General features: G+C 52.2%; 1 protein-coding gene across 9 annotated transcripts in view; it reads left to right on the top strand.

Moving 5' to 3' along the window:
- BDH1 (3-hydroxybutyrate dehydrogenase 1) overlaps positions 1 to 22,880 on the top strand; it is a 47,694-nt gene extending 24,814 nt beyond the window's left edge. For all 9 annotated transcript variants that reach the window (XM_082700317.1, XM_082700322.1, XM_082700323.1 and 6 more), the window contains 3 exons: positions 9,242 to 9,383; positions 15,504 to 15,656; positions 16,807 to 22,880. In XM_082700317.1, the coding sequence (XP_082556443.1) occupies positions 9,242 to 9,383; positions 15,504 to 15,656; positions 16,807 to 17,276 (765 nt within the window). In that variant the 3' untranslated portion in view covers positions 17,277 to 22,880. The remainder of the gene's footprint in view (positions 1 to 9,241; positions 9,384 to 15,503; positions 15,657 to 16,806) is intronic.
- The last annotated feature ends 336 nt before the right edge of the window (positions 22,881 to 23,216 follow it).

Raw genomic sequence — 23,216 nt, forward strand, 5'->3', positions numbered from 1 at the left:
CTCATTGAATAGTCTTGGCACTCCTGTCAAAAATCATTTGACCATCTCTGTCACTTCTTCTATTCCATTGTTCCATATGTCTGTCTTTACGCCAGTTTTAGACTGTTTTGATTACTGTAGCTTTGTGATAAGTTTTGAAATCAGTAAGTCTGTATCATCCAGGTTTGTTCTTCTTTTTCAAGATTGTTTTGGCTCTAAATTTAGGATCCCTTGAGATTTCCTATGAATTTTAGGACATGTTTTTTTTGCAAAAGACACCCTTCAGATTTAGACAGGTGTGGGATTAAAATCTGTAGATTGCTTTTAGTAGTAGGTACACTTTAAGAATATTAAGTCTTCTGATCCATGAATGGGGGATGTGTTTCTATTTATTTCTGCCTTCCTTTACTTCTTTCAGAAATGTTTCATAGATTTCATTGTACAAATCTTTTACCTCCTTGGTTAGGTTAATTCCCAAGTATTTTATCCTTTTTGATGCTACCATAAGTGGGATTATTTTTGTAATTTCCTTTTCAGGTTGTGTGTTGTTTGTGTACAGAAATGCAGCTGCTTCTATGTGTTGACTTGATATCCTGCTACTTCGCTGAATTCATTTATTAGTTCCAATAAATTCTCTGGGGGAATCTTTAGCGTTTTCTACATATAAAGTCATGTCCTCTGAAAACATAATTTTCCTTCTTCCTTTCCAATTTGGATGCCTTTCATCTCTTCAACAGACTCCAGAGTTCCAAAATAGTGCACCTGTCTAGGTGGGGAAAGCGATTCCTGGTGCTTCCTACTTTCCTGTCTTCCCAGAATCCCACTTCAAGCTGATTATTTAATACCAGGACTACCCAGGACTTGGGCTGGGGTTGGTAGTTGTGTTTTCATTGCTTTCTTAACGATTGGTTCATCTGTCGCTTTAGACAGCCCATACCTTTTCTCTTCACTTCTGACTCACTTGTTCTTCATAGCTTTGTTCATTCATTCATTTACTCGTCCATTTGGCAAGTGTTCCTGATGTGCCTGCCCCTTTGATAGGTGCTGTAGAAGATGATACCCTGGTCCCTGCATTTAGGAAGCTCCATGTCCAGTGGTGAAGGACAGCCATGCACAGACTTACCTGGAAGAGTTAGAGTGAAGAGGGTTCTCAGAGCTATGTGGAGTGTTTAACGAGAGTGCGTAGAAGGAAGGGGTTGATCCTGGTCTGGCAGAGGAGGGGACATCCATTCTGGACCATGGAGAACAAGTAATGCTGTCCCAGGTAGCGACTGAGGATCCTTTGCAATTCATCAAGTGGAATTTAGGGTGTCGGAAGGGAAGCCCTGGGCCGTGAGGCTCCAAAAGGGAGAGGGGACGGTTCTTCCAATTTGGAGAATTGTGCAACGTCACCATAGTCCATCACTTGGAAATTTCTCTCCTGACTGTCTGCACTTGAAGCCCCACACCAACCTCTGGTCCTAGGTAGCACGGATTCCTGTCTCTTTAGATTGGCCTTTTCTGGACTATTCCTGCATGGAATCGTACAACGTATAGGCTCTTGTGGCAGGCTTTTTTCACTCAGCATAATGTTTTTGAGATTCTTCATGTTGTAGAAAGTATCAGTAGTTCCTTCCTTTTTATTACTAGATAGTACTCTATTGGACGGATATACTACATTTAAAAAACTAATTCACTAGTTGTTGGATATTTGGATGAAATGTTTGGTGTTTTGGCCATTATGAATTATGCAGCTATGAATATTCACATACATGTCTCTGTGTAGATATGTTTTTACCTAATTCCTTTTAACAGAATTTAGAAACCAATATCAGTGCTCTTTGTCCCTCTCTGTGGACAGAGGTAGACGATGTATAGATAATCACAAGGCATATACATGCACACATGATATTTATTTATATTTATCTCCTTCGTGCATTTCCTATAAATACCGCATGCATACACACACACACACACACGCTCACACACAATCATATAATTCATGAGGTTATATTGACTTTCTAGTCCTCTTCAACACAATAGCATTCTTCCTTGCTTCACTTATTCCGTATTTGTTTCTTCCTTTTTCTGCCACTAGAACCTTGATTCCCAGCTACATCAATATATTTACTCATTTGGTCAGTCCTATAATACACACAAAATTGTTTCAGAATTGCGATGTTGATACCATCACAAACACAAAACTCCTAAGTTGTGTCAGCTTGGTTCCTCCAAGAAGCAGATACCAAAATAGGATAGAATGTGCAAGAGATTCATTCAGGAAGAGCCTGTGATGGCTACAGGGGAATAGGGCAGGAAAAGGCAGGAAAATCCTGTGGATTTTCAGTGTTATTCTAGGGCGCCGGACTGGCTTATAGGGACCGTGTAATTTTACATTCCCACCAGTAATGTATGATAGTATCTGTTTCTACACGATTTCCCCAATAGTGTACTTGAAGCTTTTGGTTTTTGCCAGTCTGATAGGTGAGAAATATACCCCAGTACAGTTTTAATTTGCATTTCTTCGGTTGTGAGTGCACGTCCAGGTCTTTAAAGGCATGAATGACCCAGAAGCTGCCATATAGCAAGCTGTGGTCTCCCGCTGTTGGCCAGAACTTAGTCACATGGTCTTACCTGGCTGTGCTAGGGAAACTGGGAAATGTAGTTCGTATTCTGAGAACTGTACCTTGCTTGAAGTCAGGGGGTTCCACCGCTATAGAAGAAGGGAAGAATGGGACTTTTGGGACATTTTGCTGTCTCTGCTCTGTAGATGAGATATTTTTTTTATATTGAAGGCAGTAAGAATCCAGAGAAGCAATTATTTTTAAACCAGGTTTAATATCTATAAAAACAATACCATTCAATGTAAAAGTTTCAATAATATAAACAAAAATAATAAAGTCTTTTGCACTGCCACGGTTTGAACATATATTCAGATCAGAGAGGGTTTATTTGTCCTTTTAATTTTTCCTTCTTTTGAATTATGAAAGTAGTATGTATTTATAATAGATTCAAACCTGAGAGAAGTGGATGATGGAAACAAGTGGAGTCTTTTTACGGCAGTGTCTTGCTGCAGAGTAACTAAAATGTATGTGTGCACATTATTTGTGACCTTTGCTATTATACTCCAAGCCACAATCAATCGTCCTACACATATCTTTGCTTGCTTTCATTAGTAATTCTTAGAAAAATTTTCTAGATGTGAAAATACTGGGTAGAAAGGTGTGCAGATTTTTGGTTTCATTCAAGTCTGTCAAACTGCTGCTCCCAAAAGCTACACCAATGCCTGCTCCCTCTGACATGCATGCAAAAACCTGTTTCAGGACGGATTTGGGGGTGATGGGTGGGGCGTGCTGGAGTTGGGTTCTCTGCATAATGTGGACCTGCTTCAGCATGTCCTCGCAGGTGCTGGGATGCCACAGAACGTTTTGTACCTCTGAAGTTCTTTCTCCATGTTTCTAGCACCTGTGTCATCATGCTGGCTTGTCCAGTGGAGCAGGGTCTGTATCTCGACTCCACAGTCCAGGGCAGAGGCTGCTGAGTGCTGTCGAGTAAGAGAGAGAGAGTCAGGGCCTTGGATTCTAGTCGCCTATCAGCCACTAGCCCAGGGACTAGGCAGACGCTTCCCTTCCCCGCGCCCCTTACTTACAATAATGGGGTTGGACTGGGTGCTCTGACCTTCTTCCACCGGCCACAGCTGTGATCCTGATTTAGTGACTGGTGTTTTCGTCAAAATACCAGACAAGGTCACTGCCGGCTCATGCCTATCGGTGTTACTTGTTGACTGTTTTGGCATCATGGTGTGTCTCCGCTGGTCAAAAGCTAGAGGAGGGGGCACCTGGGTGGCTCAGTGGGTTAAGCTTCTGCCTTCAGCTCAGGTCATAAACTCAAAGTCCTGGAATTGAGCCCCGCATCCGGCTCTCTGCCCAGCAGGGAGCCTGCTTCCCCCTCGCTCTCTGCCTGCCTCTCTGCCTACTTGTGATCTCTTTCTCTCTGTCAAATAAATAAATAAAATCTTAAAAAAAAAAAAAAAAAAGAAGGCTCGATAGGCCAAGGTGGCATCTTGCTGCCATATGGAAGGACGGACAGGAGTTTCCTGAGGTGGGTGCTGATAACGTATTTGGACATCATCAGCAGTCCGAGGAAGCTGAAGCCCAGAGCCATCACAGTGTAAGAGGAGACCAGCTGGGCAGAGAAGTCAGGGCTGGACAGGGGAGTGGGGGGGTGCCAGGGTGCCTCTGATACTGCTTTTATCGAGGATGCCAGCAGCCCCCATTTTGCCGGATCAAGTGGCCCCTTCGCAGACCAGAGCATACTGAATCTATACACAGCTTTAACCAAAAAAACCACTCTTTCATGTTACCCTTTGTTGCATGACTTTTGGATACCACGCCCTCTTGTTTTGCTTCCCCTTCCTTGCTAGCGCTCCCACTGCTCAGCCTGTGACCGTTACAAGGCCCCAAGCTTGTTCCTCTTCACCATTCCTTGTGTGCGTGACAGACACTTCCATTTTACCTGGCGAGTGTCTTCATCCGGCCTGGAGGTGCTGGACCACCTAGCAGAACAGGCCGAGAGTCTGTAAAACCCTGCTGCCAGGTTCAGTCCGTCATCTGGTTCAGTGTGGTAGAAATGGAGGTGGAGAAGGTTGGAGAAGGTTGAGAGGTTGGACGGAGTTGTTACCGTGCTGTGATATTTTCCCTCTGGTCTCAATGAGGTGGGCTTCAAGAACACTCCGGACACGGGAGGGGAGCCAGGTGGGGGGATGGCGGAAACGGGGGATGGCGAGGAAGGAGCGCACTTGTCCTGATGAGCCCCGGCTGGGGTAAGGAAGTGTTAGAGTACTGAATTGTACACCTGAAACTGATAAAACCCTGGATGTTAAATAATTGGAATTAAAATAAAAACTTAAAGAACTACTAGAGGGGCGCCTGGGTGGCTCAGCTGTTACATGCCTGCCTTAGGTCAGGTTATGATCCCAGGGTCCTGGGATCAAGCCCACATCGGGCTCTCTGCTCAGCGGGAAGCCTGCTTCTCCCTCTCCCACTCCCCCTGCTTATGTTCCCTCTCTCACTGTGTCTCTCTCAGTCTAATAAATAAATAAGTTTTCCTTTTTTTTTTTTTAAGAATGGGATGAATAATCATGTAAGGATGGAGAGGGTATTTTTTTTTTTTTTGAGATTTTAAAAATTTATTTTTTTGACAGAGATCACAAGTAGGCAGAGAGGCTGGCAGAGGTAGAGGAGGAAGCAGGCTCCCAGCTGAGCAGAGAGCCTGATGCGGGGCTCAATCCCAGGACTCTGGGATCATGACCTGAGCTGAAGGCAGAGTCTTTAACCCACTGAGCCACCCAGGCACCCCATAAGTAAATAAATTATTAAAAAAAAAAAAAAAGAACTAGAGAGCTTACCATTAATGCTCCGGAGTCCTCAGCCACAGAAGGGTATGTTAATATTGACCAAAAGACGCCTGGAGGCCCAAGAATGAGGCCGGAGTGCCTCATCTGGAAGCAGAGCAGAGAGAGCTCCACCAGGAGAGGGCTGTCCTGCCTAGGTCGGACACTCTGGCCTGGACGTGATGTGGATGAAGGGGAGAGCTCTTGGAGTCATCGTAAGGGCACCCATCCAGTGAGACTCCTAGGACCGCCCATGTTTCCCCAGCCAAAGGGGTACCTCACTGAAGCCCGGGTAGAGAAAGAAGAGGCCTGGCTGGAGGTGTCTGGGGGATGGATCTCTGCAGAATGCATGAAAGCACGCCCTGCAGGGAGGGCCAGCGCTCGTGCACCTGCTGTCCCTGGACACCAACAGCAGACAACAAAACCAGCCTCAGAAGACTGCCGTCTTGCCCCTTAATTTGCCAGCCCCTGGATCCAACCCTGGAAGGGTCATAGATTAAGGAAGACGTGAGGAGGACCTAGAAAATAAGGGGAAAGGCAGTCTTCACCCGTTTGGCGTCCATGGGCTTCCCACACTCCCCAGGCCTGGGCCAGGACAGGCTTTAAATTGCATAGAAGCTGGAAGACTTGGGTTTTCAAACCAGGCTTCTCTGGGGTTCCTTGATTAGTAGACTGAACTGGACCCTTGAAGTCGAACAAATAGGCTATTATCTGAGAATGCGTGGAAACACTGTAAGAATTGCCTAACTTGTCATGCAAGGGTAGAAAAGAGCTCACTGATGAAATGGAAAGGGATAATGATAAAAGTGGGTTTATCAGTCAACCAGTTCCATAGTCACCAATACAGCAGGACTCGAAGCTTGTCCCCGAGCAGCAAGACTAATGAAGATGAGGACAGAAACCCTGGAGCCAGGGACGCGGTGGGGCCCAAGCAGTGTAGCCTTGGACTGAGGACAGGTGGATCTGGAAGGAGACCAGCCACCGTGCTCTGTGGCCCTGGGGCTAAGGGTGGTCAGCAAAGGTTTTCTCTGAATAGTGAAGGCAAGCTGACTGTCTCTGTCCCCGCTGACAAGGCCATTGGAGCGGGATGTGGAGGCCATTTCAGAGTGAGGAGGACTGCTGGGGAGACCTGGCAGGGGAAGGGAGGAGATGGGGTTCTCTCCTGGGATCCTGAATGCTGAGCCTGAAGCTGTGAGCCATGGGACGAATGGCTGGTTTCCTCCGAGAGCAGGTCTCAGCTGCCACACTCCAAACCGAGTTCACGTGGGGACCCTGAACCAGGTGAAGAGCCTCCCTGGGGGACCTTGGAGACATGGCCTCAGGGCTGGCTGGAGGCTCAAGGAGACGTCTGGTGTGGAGTCCGAGAGTTGCCAAAATGTGGTGGCAGGGTTCACAAAGGCCAGGAGGAGGACAGGGTGCTCAGGGGCCTATCTTCTTGGAAGTAGGGTTCAGCACCCACTCAGGGACACGGTTTGCCTGGGCTCCACTCTGAGGGGCATTCGAGGAGGCATGACATGAAGACTGCATTCAAACAAGATGCATGTTTTCTTGGTGTCTGTGGGCACCAGCCCTTCCCTCCTCTGGACTGGAAGCTGTCGTCTCTGGGAGTTATTTGCTGGCAGACCCTCTGCAGGAACAGTAGCAGAAGCTCTAGGCCTATACATGAGATACCTGCCATGTTGTCCGGGAAGTGGGCACTGCCAGGGAGTTTCAGAGCCAAGCCTTAGACTAACCAAGCCTCACACAGGGCTGCCCTGGGCAGAGGGAACTCTGGGTGTCATTGGCATGCCTGGTGCTGGGCCAGGCAGAGATTCAGAGGGCCACACATGCTGCTTCTTTTCAGGCCCAGAGCGGAGGCTCCCTGGAGAGGCTGACTGTTTAAGAGTGGAAGAGCTCTTGGGGGCAGTGGGGACCAGCCTGATGTCTGTGTGATGCCGGGGTCTTCTCCACACCGTGTTCCCCACCCTGCCCCAACCCTGACCTCCACTTTCATTGTCCAGACTCCTCTGGGGCAGTCTTGCCATCTGGATGGTGAAAATCATTACTCATTTTGGGCTGAATTTGACTTTTTGGCCCTGCTTTGTTTGGTGGGCTCCATGGGACCAGACTGCTCCTTCAATCTCGTGTTCTTCCCAGGTCCCTCTCCAGAGCGATTATCTCCAGCCCCTCTGGCCCCATTGGACACAGTCCGTTCACTACTCTCTCCTATGTCTCTCTGATGTGGTGTGATGCGAATGTCTTGTTCTGGGGTTAGGGTTCTTCTGGTTCAGACCACTTAGCAGGCTGAGCCTAATTCCTAGAGAGTTTTTCACCATGGATGTATGCGGCCATCCATATGCTTCCTACTCTTGGCCTTGCCAGGGAGGTTAGCATCAATACCACCTGTATCCCGCGCACGTCCTTGCTGAGAGTATGTATTTCCCTCTCACTGCAGCCCCTGGCAGCTCCTGCTGTCCTCTCACTAGATGCCTTCCTGTTTCCTGCACCACTGAGAAAGTCACCGCCAATTACATTGTAACTGACAGTGTTTGCTTTTTACAACCGTGTAGCTCATCCCTAAGGTGGAGAAGATACGGGTCCTAGAAAGAATGAAATATGGTAATAGAACCCGCCTCATGGTGTGCAGACTAATGAGAAATGTATGTCAAGTGCTTAGCACAGTGGGAAGCACCGTCAGCACTCAGTAAATGATGCTGGCTTTTATTCACGCCCTCCAGCAGCTCACCACCGCGCCCCAAGAAGACCCCTGCCCACTTCCCCAGCCTCCTGTGCAACGACTTCCTTATGCATCTGCTCTGCCTGCAGAGGCCTCACCGCTGTCTGAAATGTCCCATTTCCCAGGGCTGCGCTGGTCCTTGGCCTCGGCTATCACTTCTCCTGAAAGGCCTGTCCCACCTTCTGGGCAGCCTCTCCCTTCCCGCCAGCTTTCATGCCGCAAACACTGCCCACATTGTTCCTTTATGCACCTGCCCCCTTCCCGAAAATGTGCCTCTTTGATAACAGGGGCTGAGTTATTTATTTTTGTGTATCTAGTTCTTAGCGCAGGTCTGGGACATGATGGAGGCCCAGGGAATGTTCGCTGAGTGAGTGACCCTTTCTCATGTTTAGTAATGCTTGGATTTAGCTCGACAGTTTAACAGGTTTTTAATAAAGATGACTCTATCATTCCAGTAACCTGAGCAGGTCAGGACAGGTGGCGTTGTCCTTATTTCTTATTTCGAAGCTGGAAAAACTGGGCACCTGTGAAGGGTTGCACCTGAGGGCACAGAGCCTGGGTAGTGATGGGACTGGAATGAGAGCTGCTCTGGCTTCTGACCATCTTGGTAGTGACAGGCCTGTGGCTTAGACCAGAGGTGACAAACCAGCAGCCTCCAGTCACATGTGGCCTGTGAATGTGCTTTGCTTTACACAGTGTTTAGTTTTTGTTTTTTAAACGTGAGTAAGTTGCCAACACTTAAAAAACTGGGAAGTCCTAATAACTAGCTTAAACATCGGAGCAGCTGGTAGGCCTGGGTTACACCCATACCCATGCTGGCAGCAGCTGGCAGGGGTGGAGAGGTAGGCGTGTGCTTCCCAAGTCCCCACCCTCCCCATTGTGGGACACCCACATGCCTAGCCCTGGTAGGGCCTCACTTCGCAACCTTGGCTCAGAGAGAGACTCCTTCCAGGAAAGCCTTGGGGGCTTGTGTCTGTGGCACTTGGATTGGCTTGACATGTGGTCAGTCCTGGGGTTGAAGAGAGCCACGTGCCAGATGAGCAGCCCCAGCGGGTCTCCAGAGACTCTCTGGAGTTGTTAGTAAGCCCCAGGCTCTGGCAGGGCCTCGGCCTGGTCCTGCGACTGGAGGCAGAGTGGGAAGGAGGTGGTCGAAGCAGCTCCTCTCTCCTCCCCAGGACAAAGGAGACGATGGGGTCAAGGAGCTGGATAGCTTGAAGAGTGATCGACTAAGAACCGTCCAGCTCAATGTCTGCAAGAACGAGGAGGTGGAGAAAGTGGTGGAGATCGTCCGCTCGAGCCTGGAGGACCCTGAGAAAGGTAGGGGGCCCCTTGGGGCCGCAGGGTGTAGTGCACCAGCTGTTCTGAGGGCCCCTTTCCTAAACACTACTCCCCATTTACCGGTATCTTGCAAAAGCCTGCTTGCCCTGCTGTTGAAACTCTTCCTCTCACACAGCGGGAGGAAGTGGGTTAAATTAAACACACCTGTTCAATAAGGCAATGGGAAATAAAGCCAGAGGTGCTTTCAAAACGTCTAGGAGTGGTGAACAGATGAGCACAGGGGCAGGTCAGTTCAGACAATGTTCATCGAATGCCCACTCTGGGCCAAGTGTTGGGGACACAGAGATGGCCAAGACATAGTCCTTGTTCCCAAGTACCTCTCCAAGGTTCACTAGGGGGCTAACCCGAATGATCTCCACACCCCCTCTCAGGAAGCAGCACAGGACAGAGGGTCACAGCCCAGTCCTGGGTGGGGTGGGGAGCCCATTAGGGAGAGCAGATTGTGGCGGGGTGCAAGAAGGGCATTCCAGAGTCAGGGAGAGAAGGAACAATGGTGGGAAGCACACAGGATATGCTGGGGGGGCCAAGTCCGTGGTCAAGTCTGGTGGAGGTGGTGGCAGTTAGTGGGGTTGAGAACAGAGGTCCTCCGGGGCCTGGGGCCCATAGCCGCACTCCTGAGGACACCGGGCCCACTGTCGATGTCCCAGGGGGAATGAACTATCAGTCTGGGGACTGGGGCAGCAGTGTAGAGGGTAGATTTAGAGGGAGAGCGTGAGTGCTGGAGTACTGAACAAGGGCAGTGGGTGTTTGGGGATGTAGAGGGATCAGAGTCGGGAAGGCATAGCTGGCTAGACTTGGTGATGGATACATGTGGGGATGAGGGAGGGGCACGAGGCCTCTCCTGATGCCCGGTCCCCCCCAACCCACTGCAGGAGCATGATGAGGGATGGGGAGTGCCCATAGGATGCCCCGTGGGAATGTCTGGATGGAGACCAGATGTCCAGGCCTGGAGGTGAGGCTAGAGTAGGCAAGATGGTGTGCTTCCTGGGAACATGAGCAATTAGGGGTGGAGAAGGGGAGAGGCAGCTGGCAGAGAGGGTGGGGACTGTGCCCCCAGAACCTAGAGGAACAGAAAGTTTGAGGGCCAGTCACTGACAAGGTCACCTGCTGCAGAAAGTTCCAGTAACATAAGGACTCGGGTGTTCTCTCCCAGTTCAGCCCAGGGAGGGATCTTGGTGGGAGGGGCTCTGTCCAACAGAAGGGAGGGGACCCCGTTCATGGAGCACACAGCCGTGATGATTCTGGGTGACTTGCTTCCTCTAAGGTGTTTACCTTCCTGGCCAACCAGGCAGAGAGGGTTCTCTCTTTCCCACAGAAAGGGTGGAGGCATCTCTCCTGAGTGGTGACTTCAGGCCTTAGTGGGGAGAAGGGGAGGACAGGGGACCACCAGGGGCGGGGCTGGGCTCTGTCGAGCCTTTATGAGCCGAACAGAGATGCTGCTGTCAGCCAGCAACTGCCTCAGAGCTCCTGTGCCATGTGGCTGTCAGGGAAGCTGTTGCTCAGGCTGCCAGCCTGTCCCTGACGCATCCCCTTGGCAGCCCTGGGCCACCGCCACCTCCAAAGAGGGCCATTCCCAGGCTGGTCTGCTCTCAGAGGAGAGGCCTATGAGTTCCCTAACTCACTAAACATCTATTTCATAATTAACAGGCAGAGCCAGGGCTCCTGTCCCATTAAGAAGAGGCAGGATGTGTCCCCCTGGGGTGATTCCCCGCTCTGGAGGTACAGCCCACCTCACCCCTCCTGCTTGCTTTCATCAACCAGGAGGCAGGAGTCCGTGCTGTGAGGCCACTTCATGGCAGCCTGAGGGTTTGTGGTGATCCACAGCGCCCATGGAAATAACTTATCACTGTAGACCTGAGAACAGAGTAGGGCTGCACCCGAGCTGGACCTGCTCAGGACCCTGGTCCCGGTCCCCCGCTGCCACGACAGAGTCACCTCCATTCCCTGTATTGGTCTGGGCCAATTCGCTTGACCGGCAAGGCAGGACAGACCCGGAACACAGGGAGAGGCACTCACCCCCACTGCCCTGGGACGGAGTTCAAACCCTAGTCCCACCCCGATACATAAACTTTTCCCTGCTGCCTTTTTCCAAATGACACATTCCAGTGAGGATTGATAAACCACAGCATGAGCTTACTTACCTAATACTGCATTTTCTGGCAAAAGATTTAAAGATTTTTTTGGTATGAAAAAGATGAGACATCTGTTGGACATGTGGTTGTCCTGGTTTCTCTGTCCCCACTTCTCCCTCCCCCTCTTTCTCTTCCCTGTGGCCCCCACCCCTGCCCTACCCAGGGTTGTCTTTCCCGGTAAAGCCTCTGTCCTTCTCCCCTTCTCTGGCAATGCTATCTCTGAACTCCAGGTGGCGCCCTTCTAGAGCTTTCAGATCAGCCTGGGTTCCCTAAGCCTGTGCTCGCTTCCAACTCACTCTACACAGGCAGGATCCTTTCAGGAGACAAGTGCCTTTCATCCTGGTTCTGTGGAACAGGGGAGCCAGCCTTGGGGGGTGAGATGAAGGGGCTTGTCTGATTAGAACAGGTGAGCCATCTGCCACAGCCAGCAGAGCTCTGCAGAAAGTTCCAGTAACAGATGTCCGGATGGACATCTGGAGCCTGGAGACAGCACTGCTCACCCCATCCCAGCAAAAGGCTGAGTGAGCCGACCGGCAGGCTGTATGTTGAAACCATCACTTAACCTCACAGTCAGGAGATATTTATTGAGTACCTGCTGTATGCTTGGTAGTGTGCTGAGCACCAATGAGGGTGTGACTTGGCAGGAGGATTGTGGTAGGACACCAGCCAGATGTAAGTTGGTGGCTTCATGGCAGGACCTCTTCGGAACCATTACAGCACTGGGGACATAGTGCCATGGATAGAGAAGACCCAGTCCTACATCTGGGACACCCTCAGTCTGAGAGTGGGAAGTCTGGAGTTATGGTGGGCTTCACTCTCTTACTAGAAGTGTGACCCTGGGCTCACACCTTCCCCTGTGTGGGCCTCAGCTTACCTATCTGTGAAGAGGGAGAAATGCTCTGCTCACACAGCCAGTGCTCATGCCTAGATCTCATCACTGCAGGCACATGAGCAGAATAACATGGGGTGAGGGTTGGAGGGCTGGGTGGAGCCAGGGAGCAGCAGAGGCAGGAGGAGCCATGAGGCAGGGGAGGGGCTGACTGTTCAGGCTTCCAGAGGGCAGAACAAGAAACCCAGCAAAGGAGGCCTCCCAAACCTACTGTGAGAGGGAATCGTCAGAGCAAGAAGTGACCGAGAGAGGACAGAGAAGGGTCTAGCTGAGGGGCTGGCCAGGATGGAAGTGGATGACAGAAGCTGTGACAGGGAGACCTGGGAGAAGTTTTCCAGTGATACAGGATGGAGATGACAAGGCCCCAGACTAATGCTGTGGAGAGAGGAAAAAAGGCACAGATTCGATGAGATGGCAGAGGAAACCGACAGTGGCACAGGGTCAAGCATGAGGGCTGTGTCTTCACACAGACCAGGGTCCAAATTATCTTGTCTCCCTGTTAGCTGAGTGACACTGAGTAAGGTGCTTAACCTCCTGGAGCCCCAACTGTGTCCTCCAGACCTGGGATAGCTTAGCTTTGGAACAAATGCACGCAGAGTGCTTAGCTCAGGGCCGGACCTCTGTCCTTTTGATCTTGATCAGTGATATTAATAGTTCTCATCAGATTGGGGAGAAGAGGTCCAGGGGTCTGTTAGCAAAGAGGAAAGTAAGGCGCGGGCTAGGGCAGCTGGAGCTTGCCATGCTGGTGCGTGGGGAGGGGATGCTGGGGACCTGTGTGCAGGGCACTGAGGTGAGAGTGACCATCAGGAGGAGGAGACCGCAGTCGGAGGAGAGCAATGAGTCCGAGGGGTACACAGGAGCCCTTTATGTGGTGACTGCTGGGGCTGTTGCAGGGAAACAGCCGTCGCCGGGAATGAGCAGCAGTGTTCATTTTGAGTTTATGTGGAGTTGTTGGCTGAGGCCTCCTAGCTCCACAGACTGTTACTGCTTATCAAGTCAGTGGAGCCATAATCCAGGAGCCATGTGCTTTCACAGGTCAAGTTCAATTACCCTTTTTTGGATATCAGTGTCAGCTGTAATTAGTTTTTTGTTAGGGAGAAAATATGCATTTTAGGTGGGATGAGGTTTTATGTGAACCAAACACAAAGCAGCTGCAAATTTCCATGAACATAAAGAAGACAAGGCTGCCTAGGCACGGAGCATAATTTGAGAGCAGGTGGTCTAGGACAGGACATTGGAGGATGCCTGTATTTAGGGGGCGGCTAGAAGAAGGGCGGCTGGGAGGATAGAAGAGATGCTCCAAGGGAGGAATGCGTGTAGAGAACCATGAGTAGAGCTCATACTGGGGAGAGGTTGAGGGGAGTGAAGATGGGAGGTGAGGGTGATGGGGCACCCTTACCATGTTGCACCCCAGACACCGTGGGTCAGCAGCAGGGCTGGGACTCAGCATGGCAGGGAACTGGGGTCTGGAGGGTGTGGTTTGTGTTCTCAGAAGCCTGGTGGTGGAGGGAAGGAGAACAGATGGCGGTGTGAAGATGTAGCATGGTAAAGAGGAGGTTCTTTGGGATCTCGGGACATGGTATCTGTAGACCTTCATTCATCTGAGAAACCCTTACTGAGCATCTAACATTGGAGGGAGGGAGCCAGGGGCAAGAGAAAGTTTAACGTTGCATAAAAAGGGAACAAGGAGTGACAGCTTATGGTTTGGAAGGTGGAGGATGACAGGTCAGTCTTGGCAGGTGGTGGGAGGCCTCTGGCTCTTCCTGGGAAGAAGAGAGTGGTGAAGACTTCCGGGGAGGACGGGCTTTGGTGGCTGCGTCAGTGCTAGGTCACTGGTGAGACCCGAGAGCCTGTGGCTGCCGCTCAGCCGCTGTGGGGAGTGAGAGCTTCATGAGCACTTTGTTAACTAGCAGTTTCCTTCCCTGATAAATGTTCTTAATTCTCCATAATTGAAAGAGAAGGCACAAGAGGTCAGTTAAAGCTTTAATTTGGATAACACAGAAGGAACGCAGCTAGAGACCAATTACTCTGTCATGTATACAAACTCGTTTCCATGATTAACTTGGAAAGCGAAGTGGGACCAGGGCTCCCACAGGCAGGAGGATAGCTTTGTCCGGAGGCTGCGGCCCATGCAGTCCTCACGCCCCACAGATGGAACTCAGAGGCCCTGCAAAGCAAGTTGGCCTCCTTGGAGCCTCCTTCCCTCATTCTGCTCTGCCTCTGACCGGTTGCGCATGCTGAAGGGCCTCTGCTTCCCTGGTGACAAAAGTAGCTGTCAGCTCCAAGGATCCTTCTAGCACCAGGGTTCCCGGGTCTGCGGAAACCAGCTGTCCCCTCTCTGGTCTTATAGGAAACAGTCAACCCAGGTTACTCGGAGAGTGTCTGTTTGTTCTAGCTCTGTCCTCTTCCTGGGACCACACAAGGCTGAGGGGTGTTTTCAACCAGCAGAGACCAGGCGTATACACACGGGTGGTGGGGCTCACCAGGGATAACAGCAAACAGTGCGTATTGTGGGAGGGGAAGATCCGAGGTCATGGTCAGGGGCTCAGGATGGATCAGGACTGGGGCTGGACCTGAGGTGAAGTCTTAGCTGAGCCTCTAACTGCTATGAGACCCTGGATACTGGGTCCCCTCCCTAGGCCTCCAGAGAAGGCTTGGCCTGGAAGACTTCTGGGGTTCTCCAGGCTTTTGGCCAGAGGTGGAAGACAAGCGAAGGTGCAGGGGCAGGAATGGAGACACAGTGCAGGCTGCGGGGAGGTGACCGTGTGGAGCCAGTGGGAGTGACCCCAGGCTGCGGACATCTGGCAGGGCTGGGTCATTGTGGGCCCAGAGAGACCATGCAGGGAGACGTGAGATGGTAATTGGATGTTTTAGACTTAAGACAGGGTCCCAACCTGTACCATAGGCCTCTCTGTCTCCTGTTACTCTTGGTGATTCTAGGAAATGTCCCAAGAGCCTTCGAAGTGGCAAGTTTGGAGGGAAAGGGACAAAAGTGAGGAGAGGCATAGCTTCAGGGTAATGGGTGGTGTCCGAGGCCAAGGCTGCATGGTGACAGTGATTCTGTTCCATCCTGTCCAGGCCTGTGGGGCCTCGTTAACAATGCGGGCATCTCAACTTTCGGAGAAGTGGAGTTCACCAGCATGGAGACCTACAAGGAAGTGGCAGAAGTGAACCTCTGGGGCACCGTACGGATGACGAAATCCTTTCTCCCCCTCATCCGAAGGGCCAAAGGTGAGTTGGAAAGGGTTTTCCTCCCATCCTGTCTTTTCATCTTTGCCTAGACTGGAAAGAGGTCTCTGCAGATCCAGCCTGCGTACCCCAGTGAGGCTGAGCACAGGACTTCCCGGGGGCCGTGCAGGTCTCATGGATGGGGGTAAGGCGAGCTGTCTTGGCCAGGCAGGTGGAAAGGTATGTGTGGTTTTCAGAAAGGAAGGCAGCTGAGAGGTCTCAGTCTCAAAGGCTCAAAGATTACAGTAGCCGTCCCACTCTGGGGACCTAATCTAGAGAAATAACCACCTTGTGCTTGGGGCTATGTCTATGTACAGCAACTACCAAGAGAGGCACTGGGAAGTCCGTGTTGGTAGATCCATTCTTTGGGTCACTAGGCTGTAGTTACAAAATAAGACTATTGTGGTAGATTGTAAAATATAGTAATAATAATCTTCAAGATTAGGAATTTGGAAAGTAGACAGAGCACTCAGGCCATGTTAGGTAGCCAAAGAAGTTACTGATTTGGATGTTCTCTCTAGATAGCAAACAATGATGGCAAAAAGGGGGTGATCCCATAGGATCTCTCCCAAAGTCTCAGCAATGATAGGATGAACCCCGAGAGCTTCTGTAGGATTGTAGAAGAAAACCCCAACCCTCCAGAGACTTCCAACTTAGAGGTTTCTGAAAGGCAGCTCCCCAAGGTGCCCAGGTTGGGGCTGGGTCTTAACTTCCCGAGGGCATTCCCAGGACAAGCACGTCCCAGGTCCGCTTGGGCTTGCTTGGACGGGCTCCACCTCCATCCTGCTTCCAGAGGCCAGGCCTGTGGGAAAGCCTCTTGAGGTCCTCACCGTCTTCTAGTACTGAAGACTCTGTCCCTCTGTCCTAGCACTAAAACCAGAACCCTGGCCTGGGCTGCCTGCCGCCAGCGCTTTAGCATCCATTGCGCATTACCCCACACCCTCCTGGATGCAGGCCGGCTCATTTCTCTTGGCCTGTCCTGCCTAGCATAATCAAGGAAAAGCTGGACATGTGGCCTGAGCCGACCTCGACTGTGTATTAGAAGGCCCCCCTGACCCTGGGTAGTTCAGGCATCAAAGCAGCCTGCCTGGCCCCGCCCTCTGCCCGACCAGTCAGCGCCTTGTGAGCAAGGCTCTGCCGTCTTCCTCCGCAGGCCGCGTCGTCAACATCAGCAGCATGCTGGGCCGCATGGCCAATCCGGCCCGCTCGCCCTACTGCATCACCAAGTTCGGGGTGGAGGCCTTCTCCGACTGCCTGCGCTACGAGATGCACCCGCTGGGCGTGAAGGTCAGCGTGGTGGAACCTGGCAACTTCATCGCCGCCACCAGCCTCTACAGTCCCGAGCGCATTCAGGCCATTGCCAATAAGATGTGGGATGAGCTGCCCGAGGTAGTGCGCCAGGACTACGGCAGAAAGTACTTTGACGAGAAGATCGCCAAGATGGAGACCTACTGCAACAGCGGCTCCACAGACACGTCCCCTGTTATCAACGCTGTCACCCATGCCCTGACCTCTGCCAGCCCCTACACTCGCTACCACCCCATGGACTACTACTGGTGGCTTCGAATGCAGGTCATGACCCACTTGCCCGCAGCGGTGTCCGACCGGATCTACATACACTGAAGAGTTTTCCACCCGCCTCTGCTTGGGGGGCCCTGGTGGGAGGGAGGGAGGAGTGCCGGAGGGTCGGAGGGAGGGTCTGGTGACGCCCCTCTTGGTGGCCTGCTTGTGCACTATCCACAGTCCCAGGAGGACCTACTGCCAGTTGTAGCATTAACCACAGGGGCTAGCTCAGCCCTACCTGGGCGCACCGTGAGTGGTGTGGGCTTCTCCGTGGGGGTGTGGAGTGGTGGGTGGGGTCCTTGCACCTTGAAACATGGTACGTCCATCTTTCTGAAGCTGATTTCATACAAAGACTTTGGGAAGACATGTTTATATTCAACACGAATTTATTATAAAATACAATACAGATCCTTTACATTTTAAAGCCGAATGACAGTTCAGGAATTTCTCTCATTTGATCCTGAAACCAGCCTCATGGTTTAAGGTAAAAAGGACAGATATTTTTTTCTTTTTTTTCTTTCTTTCTTTTTTTTTTTTTTGTATACGAAGAATCTGTGGCCCAGAGAGGATAGGTGAGTAACCGTCTGTGGTTTGTACATGGTCCAAGCTGTGTAATTCTGCCACCGCAGTAGAAACGCTTCACATTTTATGTTCCTGCCTGTTCTGGTTCCAGTTATCTAAGGATCCTGTGATGGGCTCTGTACCCTCGCCTGAGCCAGACTCCCTGCATGTCCACTGTGCACCCCTGTACATGTCCATGGTGCCTGTGTGTGTGGCCCACAGCCAGCTATTCCAAGGGGTGGGGCCATTCTGTAAATTTCCATTTGGGATTTCTGCAGCCTCTCAGGACTTGTGTAGAGGGGCTTGTTGGCTGAGAGGTTGTTTCTGGTTTGAGTCTGTGTAGTTTTGCCTGGGGTAGGACTGTGTTGATGGGGCACCCTTGGCAGAAGCCATGGTACACAGGCCTGCTCCTGGGATAGGTGTAGGTTCCCGGTCTGTGTCATGTGGTATACACACACACACACACACACACACACACACACACACAGCGCACACACACACTCAGGGGGCCTTCGCCATATGCTTGCCTTCCTGCTGTGGCCTTATTTTTAATTAAGCCAGGTTACTTATAGGTAGAGTCTGTGTTATCACTTCTTGGGTTGGGGTTTGAATGCTGCTATCCCTGCAATTGCCCAGAGCCTGGATGTTTGGACCCAAACCAGGCACCACGCTCTCTCCCAGGCGGCTGCAGTGGCCGTAGGCAGTCAGCCCCGTGAACCAAACTAGCACTTCCGCCTTCTCCCTGGAAGGGCCAGGCCTGCCGCTAGAGGGCGCTCTGCCTCTTCTGCTGCCTGAGCGGCCTCTGCTCCCGACTTGACTTGGTTGCTTCCGTCCAAACCTGAGGTCTTAGAGTGTTCCCGATCCACCTTCCGGTCCGGGCACAACGAGCAAGACCCCTTTAGAAACAGTGTTCCTGCTCTGCAAGTAGCTGCTTGTAATAAACGTGGAACCTGGTGCCAGAAGGCAGAAGAACAGCTGGGCAGCCAGGCATGGCCTCCGGGGTCAGGCAGTGCCAAGGAACAGGGTGTCTCACAAGGAGGAAATTAGGCCTGCCTTTTGGGCTTTGGTCCCCTCTGTCTTCAATCAGGGATGCCCTGCCCAGCCACCTGTCTGCAAGGTGAGGCCACGAGGGCCGGTGGGGATGACAGGGTGGGTGGTCAGGGCTGACGCTGTCCGGAGTTGGACATCCTATGGCCATCCTGTTCACATTACGACCACATCCTTTTGAATCCCAGAACTGACCTTTCAGAGTTGCATTTTGCAGCTTGGGAGATTTTGTTATCATGCTCGATTTTATGAGAGCTGGATGGATGCAATGCTTGGAGTGATGCATGTGCATGGATATCCAGGAATTAGAGGGAAGGGGAAGCAGGCTCCTGAGCACTGGACAAGCTATGTCTTCCTCTGCGGGGGTCTCTGGGAGTAGGACAAGACAGGCTGTCTGGGAGGCCGCCCTGAGATTTTATTTTTACCCCAATGACTGGAAATCCCGGAGCACCTTCTTTCCAGATAACCTCACTGCTAATTAAAAGCTCACAGTGACCAAATTCACTCTGGTGGCCTAGAGCACCTGGGAGCAGGTCTAGTTCTGATCCCTACAAGAGACACAGAGGTAGGCAGAACAGAGGTGGCTGTTCCCATTTTACAGATGACATAACTCAGACCCAAAGAGGGAAAGTGACTCACCCCGTGTCACGGTGTATCTGTGACAAAAGTCTCCCGATTGGTGCTCTTCATCATCACCTCACCCCACAGTCCTGGGAACTAACCCGGCACCCAGACCCTCCCTGCTTGACTGCAGAGAGCTGCCCCTTCTTGGGGTGGAGATCGGTGGGGGGGACATTGAGGGGAGAGAGGAGGCTCCCATTCTGCGGGGTACAGATGGCGTCCATGGGGGCTGCCTCAGGGAGGAGCATGATCTCTAGGGTGCCTTCATTTATGGCTGGAGGCTGGCTAAGAGCTCCCTGCAGGTCGCTTTTGACAGGGGGCGCTTACCATGCCACGTGGGGCCAAGAGGCTTGTGAGCAGGCTTGAGGCCAGCCTGGCCCTGCTGGCCTGGGGCCTGTCTCTGCTGCCCCTGCCAGGGGGTCCACCAGACTCCCCACTTGTGTGACTCATGCACTTCCCGCATCTCAAACAGGGCCTGGCTCTACGGAGCCCTGCGGAGCTGTGTGGAGTTTGGTGGAGCTCGGCTGGGGCAGGTGCAGACAGGAGCGGGCAGAGGCTCCCTCACTTGGGTGACACCAGTCTCAGGCTGCCAGATGACAACAGGCACATCTGTGCGGGGCTGGCTGCCTTACCCAGCCAGTTCGCGGCCTCTCCCCTGCGTCCCGCAGCGGCCCTGTGAGGGAGGCAGCGTGGAGTTACTATCTCACGGTACACAGAAGGAAACCGATGACCCAGAGTCTCTTGCCAAGGGAGAACTAGAACTGGGTGGCCGAGCCAGATCTAACCTCCAGCCCGGAGCTAGCGATGCATGAAAAGCAGGGCAGATGGCACCAGGATCTAAAATAAGGAGGGGAAAAAATACCTCAATTATGTAACAGTGAGAAAAGTCTGTAAGCATATACACAGTAACAAGCACAGAGTCCTGCCACATGAGCCAGCACCTCCCTCCCGGTCCCCTGTGGGAGAGCCGGTGCTGGGGGAGCCCGTCTGCATCCCTTCAGGAGGAAATGTGCCTGGATGGGGCCAATGCTGCCCTCCTGTAAGAGACCTTTCTGAGGGCATGCTCTAGGAACACTGAGACCCAACCTTGGACAGAGACAGAGTCTGCAGGTGCTTGCAGAGTGCTCGAGGGCTCTAGGAGCCTGGGGCTGGAGGGTCCTCAGATGAAGCTGTGGAACAAGGAGAGCCATGGGGCCTGGTGCTCTGCTGGAGACCACACAGGCAAGCCCAGAGCATCCCAAGGCCCTCCTGGTGTGTGTGCACCCTAAGGAAGATGGTCTGTGAGTGGCAGCTTCTGACGGACTGGGTGAGTCCTTGCTGGGCTATGGACCAGGGACCAGGGCTTGGACTAGGGCTGGGAGCACCTGCTAGGATCCCTAGAACCTCAGAGAGGGAAAGGGGATTCAACCACCACCAAGCCTGACTCTCAGCCTCCAGGGAGCTGGCCAAGCCTTGAAGCCCTCCTGGGGCAAGGAGCTCATTACTTCCTGAGACAGCATGTCCTTGGGGAGAGGCTGAGGAGAACTGATCCAAAGACTGGCCTAAAATCTACCACCTCAAACATAAGTCCTCTGGCAAGGAGCAAGGAGCTCATTACCTCCCGAGACAGCATGTCCTTGGGGGGAGGTGGAGGAGAACAGATCCAAAGACTGAGCTGAAATCTACCACCTCGAACATAAGTCCTCTGGCACTTGGCTGTGACCCAGAACTGCACAGAACATCGGGTGTTTGGAAACGGCCAGGTCAGGTGCAAGAGCCCAGGTCCCTCACTTGACAAGGTTTCCATACTCCTCGCTATCTGAGCAGGAGGTCTCGGTTGTTCTTATCCCATCTCTTGTTCTTGAGGACACACACCAGGCTGAATGACCACCTGCATCCCTTCCAATGGCAAGGATTTGGACACAGGTTTTAACACCTTTGGTGAGAGATGCTGACAACGTCTCACACGTGGCCTCCTGGCTACTAAGTACACTCATGACTCCTCTTACATCTGTTCCTCACAAACAGCTTATGAGTTAGGTTGGACAACCACTGCCATTTTACAGAGAAACTGAGTCTTGGGGAGGGGAAGTGATTCACCTGAGATCACAGGGCCAGGAAGTAGGAGAGCCTGGCTTCCATCCTTGGGGCCCCTTGCTTTACTCCTGGGCTGCCTCAGTCTCCCCATCAGGGCCCTTGACCCCACTCAGTCAGAGGCTGGCCAGGTAGTCTGTGAAGGAGGGATGAGGGGAGCACTGAACTCAATTTCTCCTAGCCCACAGTTTTGCAGAGAGCAGTGTGGAAGGGAGCCTGGGCCCTGGGTCTCACTGGAGCTGTGGCCGGTTTTCTGTGGGACCTGCCAGTGGCCTGGGTCCTGGTGGAGGGACTGAGGGGTGGAGAGAGCAGGGCCAGGGAGTGTTCCCAGGGCCGGGTGAGCACCGTTGTGCCTCACCACTGATGGACGTGTGTTAGAGGAGAGAGAGTGCAAATGGGGACCCACCTCAGGGGATGCGGGGGCCCAGGAAGGCCCTGTCCTGCTCTCTCAGACTTAATTACTCTATAAAATGTTAGGCTGCTCCCACTTATCAAATTATGGATGAGCTTAATTACAGCGCACTGAGTAACCACAGCGGGCTCCTGGCCGCTCCCCTCAGCTTCAGCTGCAGCCACCCCAGCTTCTGGGGGGAGCTTCTCATTGTTCTCAGGGCCTCGGTGTGGCTCAACTCTGCTCTCCCACAACAAGAGTGGGCTTGGCGGACCGTTCTGTGGGCCATCCAGCCTTGTCTTCCATTACTGGGTTGTTTATACTGCGGGGCCCCCTCTCTCTCCAACGTCCCTTGTGTTCTGGCCGGAGGCTTTGGTTCATCATGTCTGACCGAAGGTCTACAAAGTAGCGTGGGGCCTGCCATGACAAACGAAGAAACAGCATGGGGCTGGCTGGATGAGAGCGCATGTGCTCTGTGAGGCTCTGAGGGCACCTTCAAGGAAACGGGGTGAAGAGCAGCAGGTCACGAGGCACTAGTGATGTAACAAAGGACATTGTAAACGTCTCTGCCGTTGGCAGCATCGACAGACTGGTTCCAATGGAAGGAACTGGTGGAAGGCACAATGTGATTCCAGGGGGCTTTGGTGGGAATGGAGGAGTGATTGCTGGTCATCATCCAAATGGCCCTTGTGTTCCCATATTCAGAGGATGAGACCCATGGTCAGTAGCATCTGCTCCCTCTCCTGCTGCCTGCCCCCCGCCAAAGTACTTGAACCTCTTCTTTGTGCCAGACCCTGTACTGGGCACAGTGGGTCCAAAGGCAGGCAGCCCACTGCAATCCCAGAACCCCTGGGCTAGCCCAGAAAGCAAGAAACTTTAACCCAGGGTGACAGGTGTCATGATTTGGAGGAGGCAGTGTAATACTTTATTTTACCAGAAATGAATAAAAGTAAAGCCATTTTTAACCCACATACAACCTAATTTGGCTTCTTCCTTGCATAACTTTGGAGCCCCGGGCAACAATAGGTTGGGGGGTGGGGATGAAAGGACAGGGGCCCTTCCCTACTTGGGGAGTCCCCAACTTTCCCAAAAGAAACATAAAAGTGAATGTCCCTGGAAAAGCACGGCTGGGCCTTGTCCAAATGCCAAAAATGTAAGGTAGCCAAGCCAACAGCGCTGGAACCACTTGAAGAATGGCAAGGCGGGGGGCTCAGACACACGGGGCTGGGCACGTGATCTGGAGGCTGAAGGCAGAACCAGACCAGATGCTCAGGCTGAGCAAAGATATGGAAGAGGGGACACACCTG

This window comes from Mustela nivalis (genome assembly GCF_964662115.1).
Source record: "Mustela nivalis genome assembly, chromosome: 1".
Classification (NCBI taxonomy): domain Eukaryota; kingdom Metazoa; phylum Chordata; class Mammalia; order Carnivora; family Mustelidae; genus Mustela; species Mustela nivalis.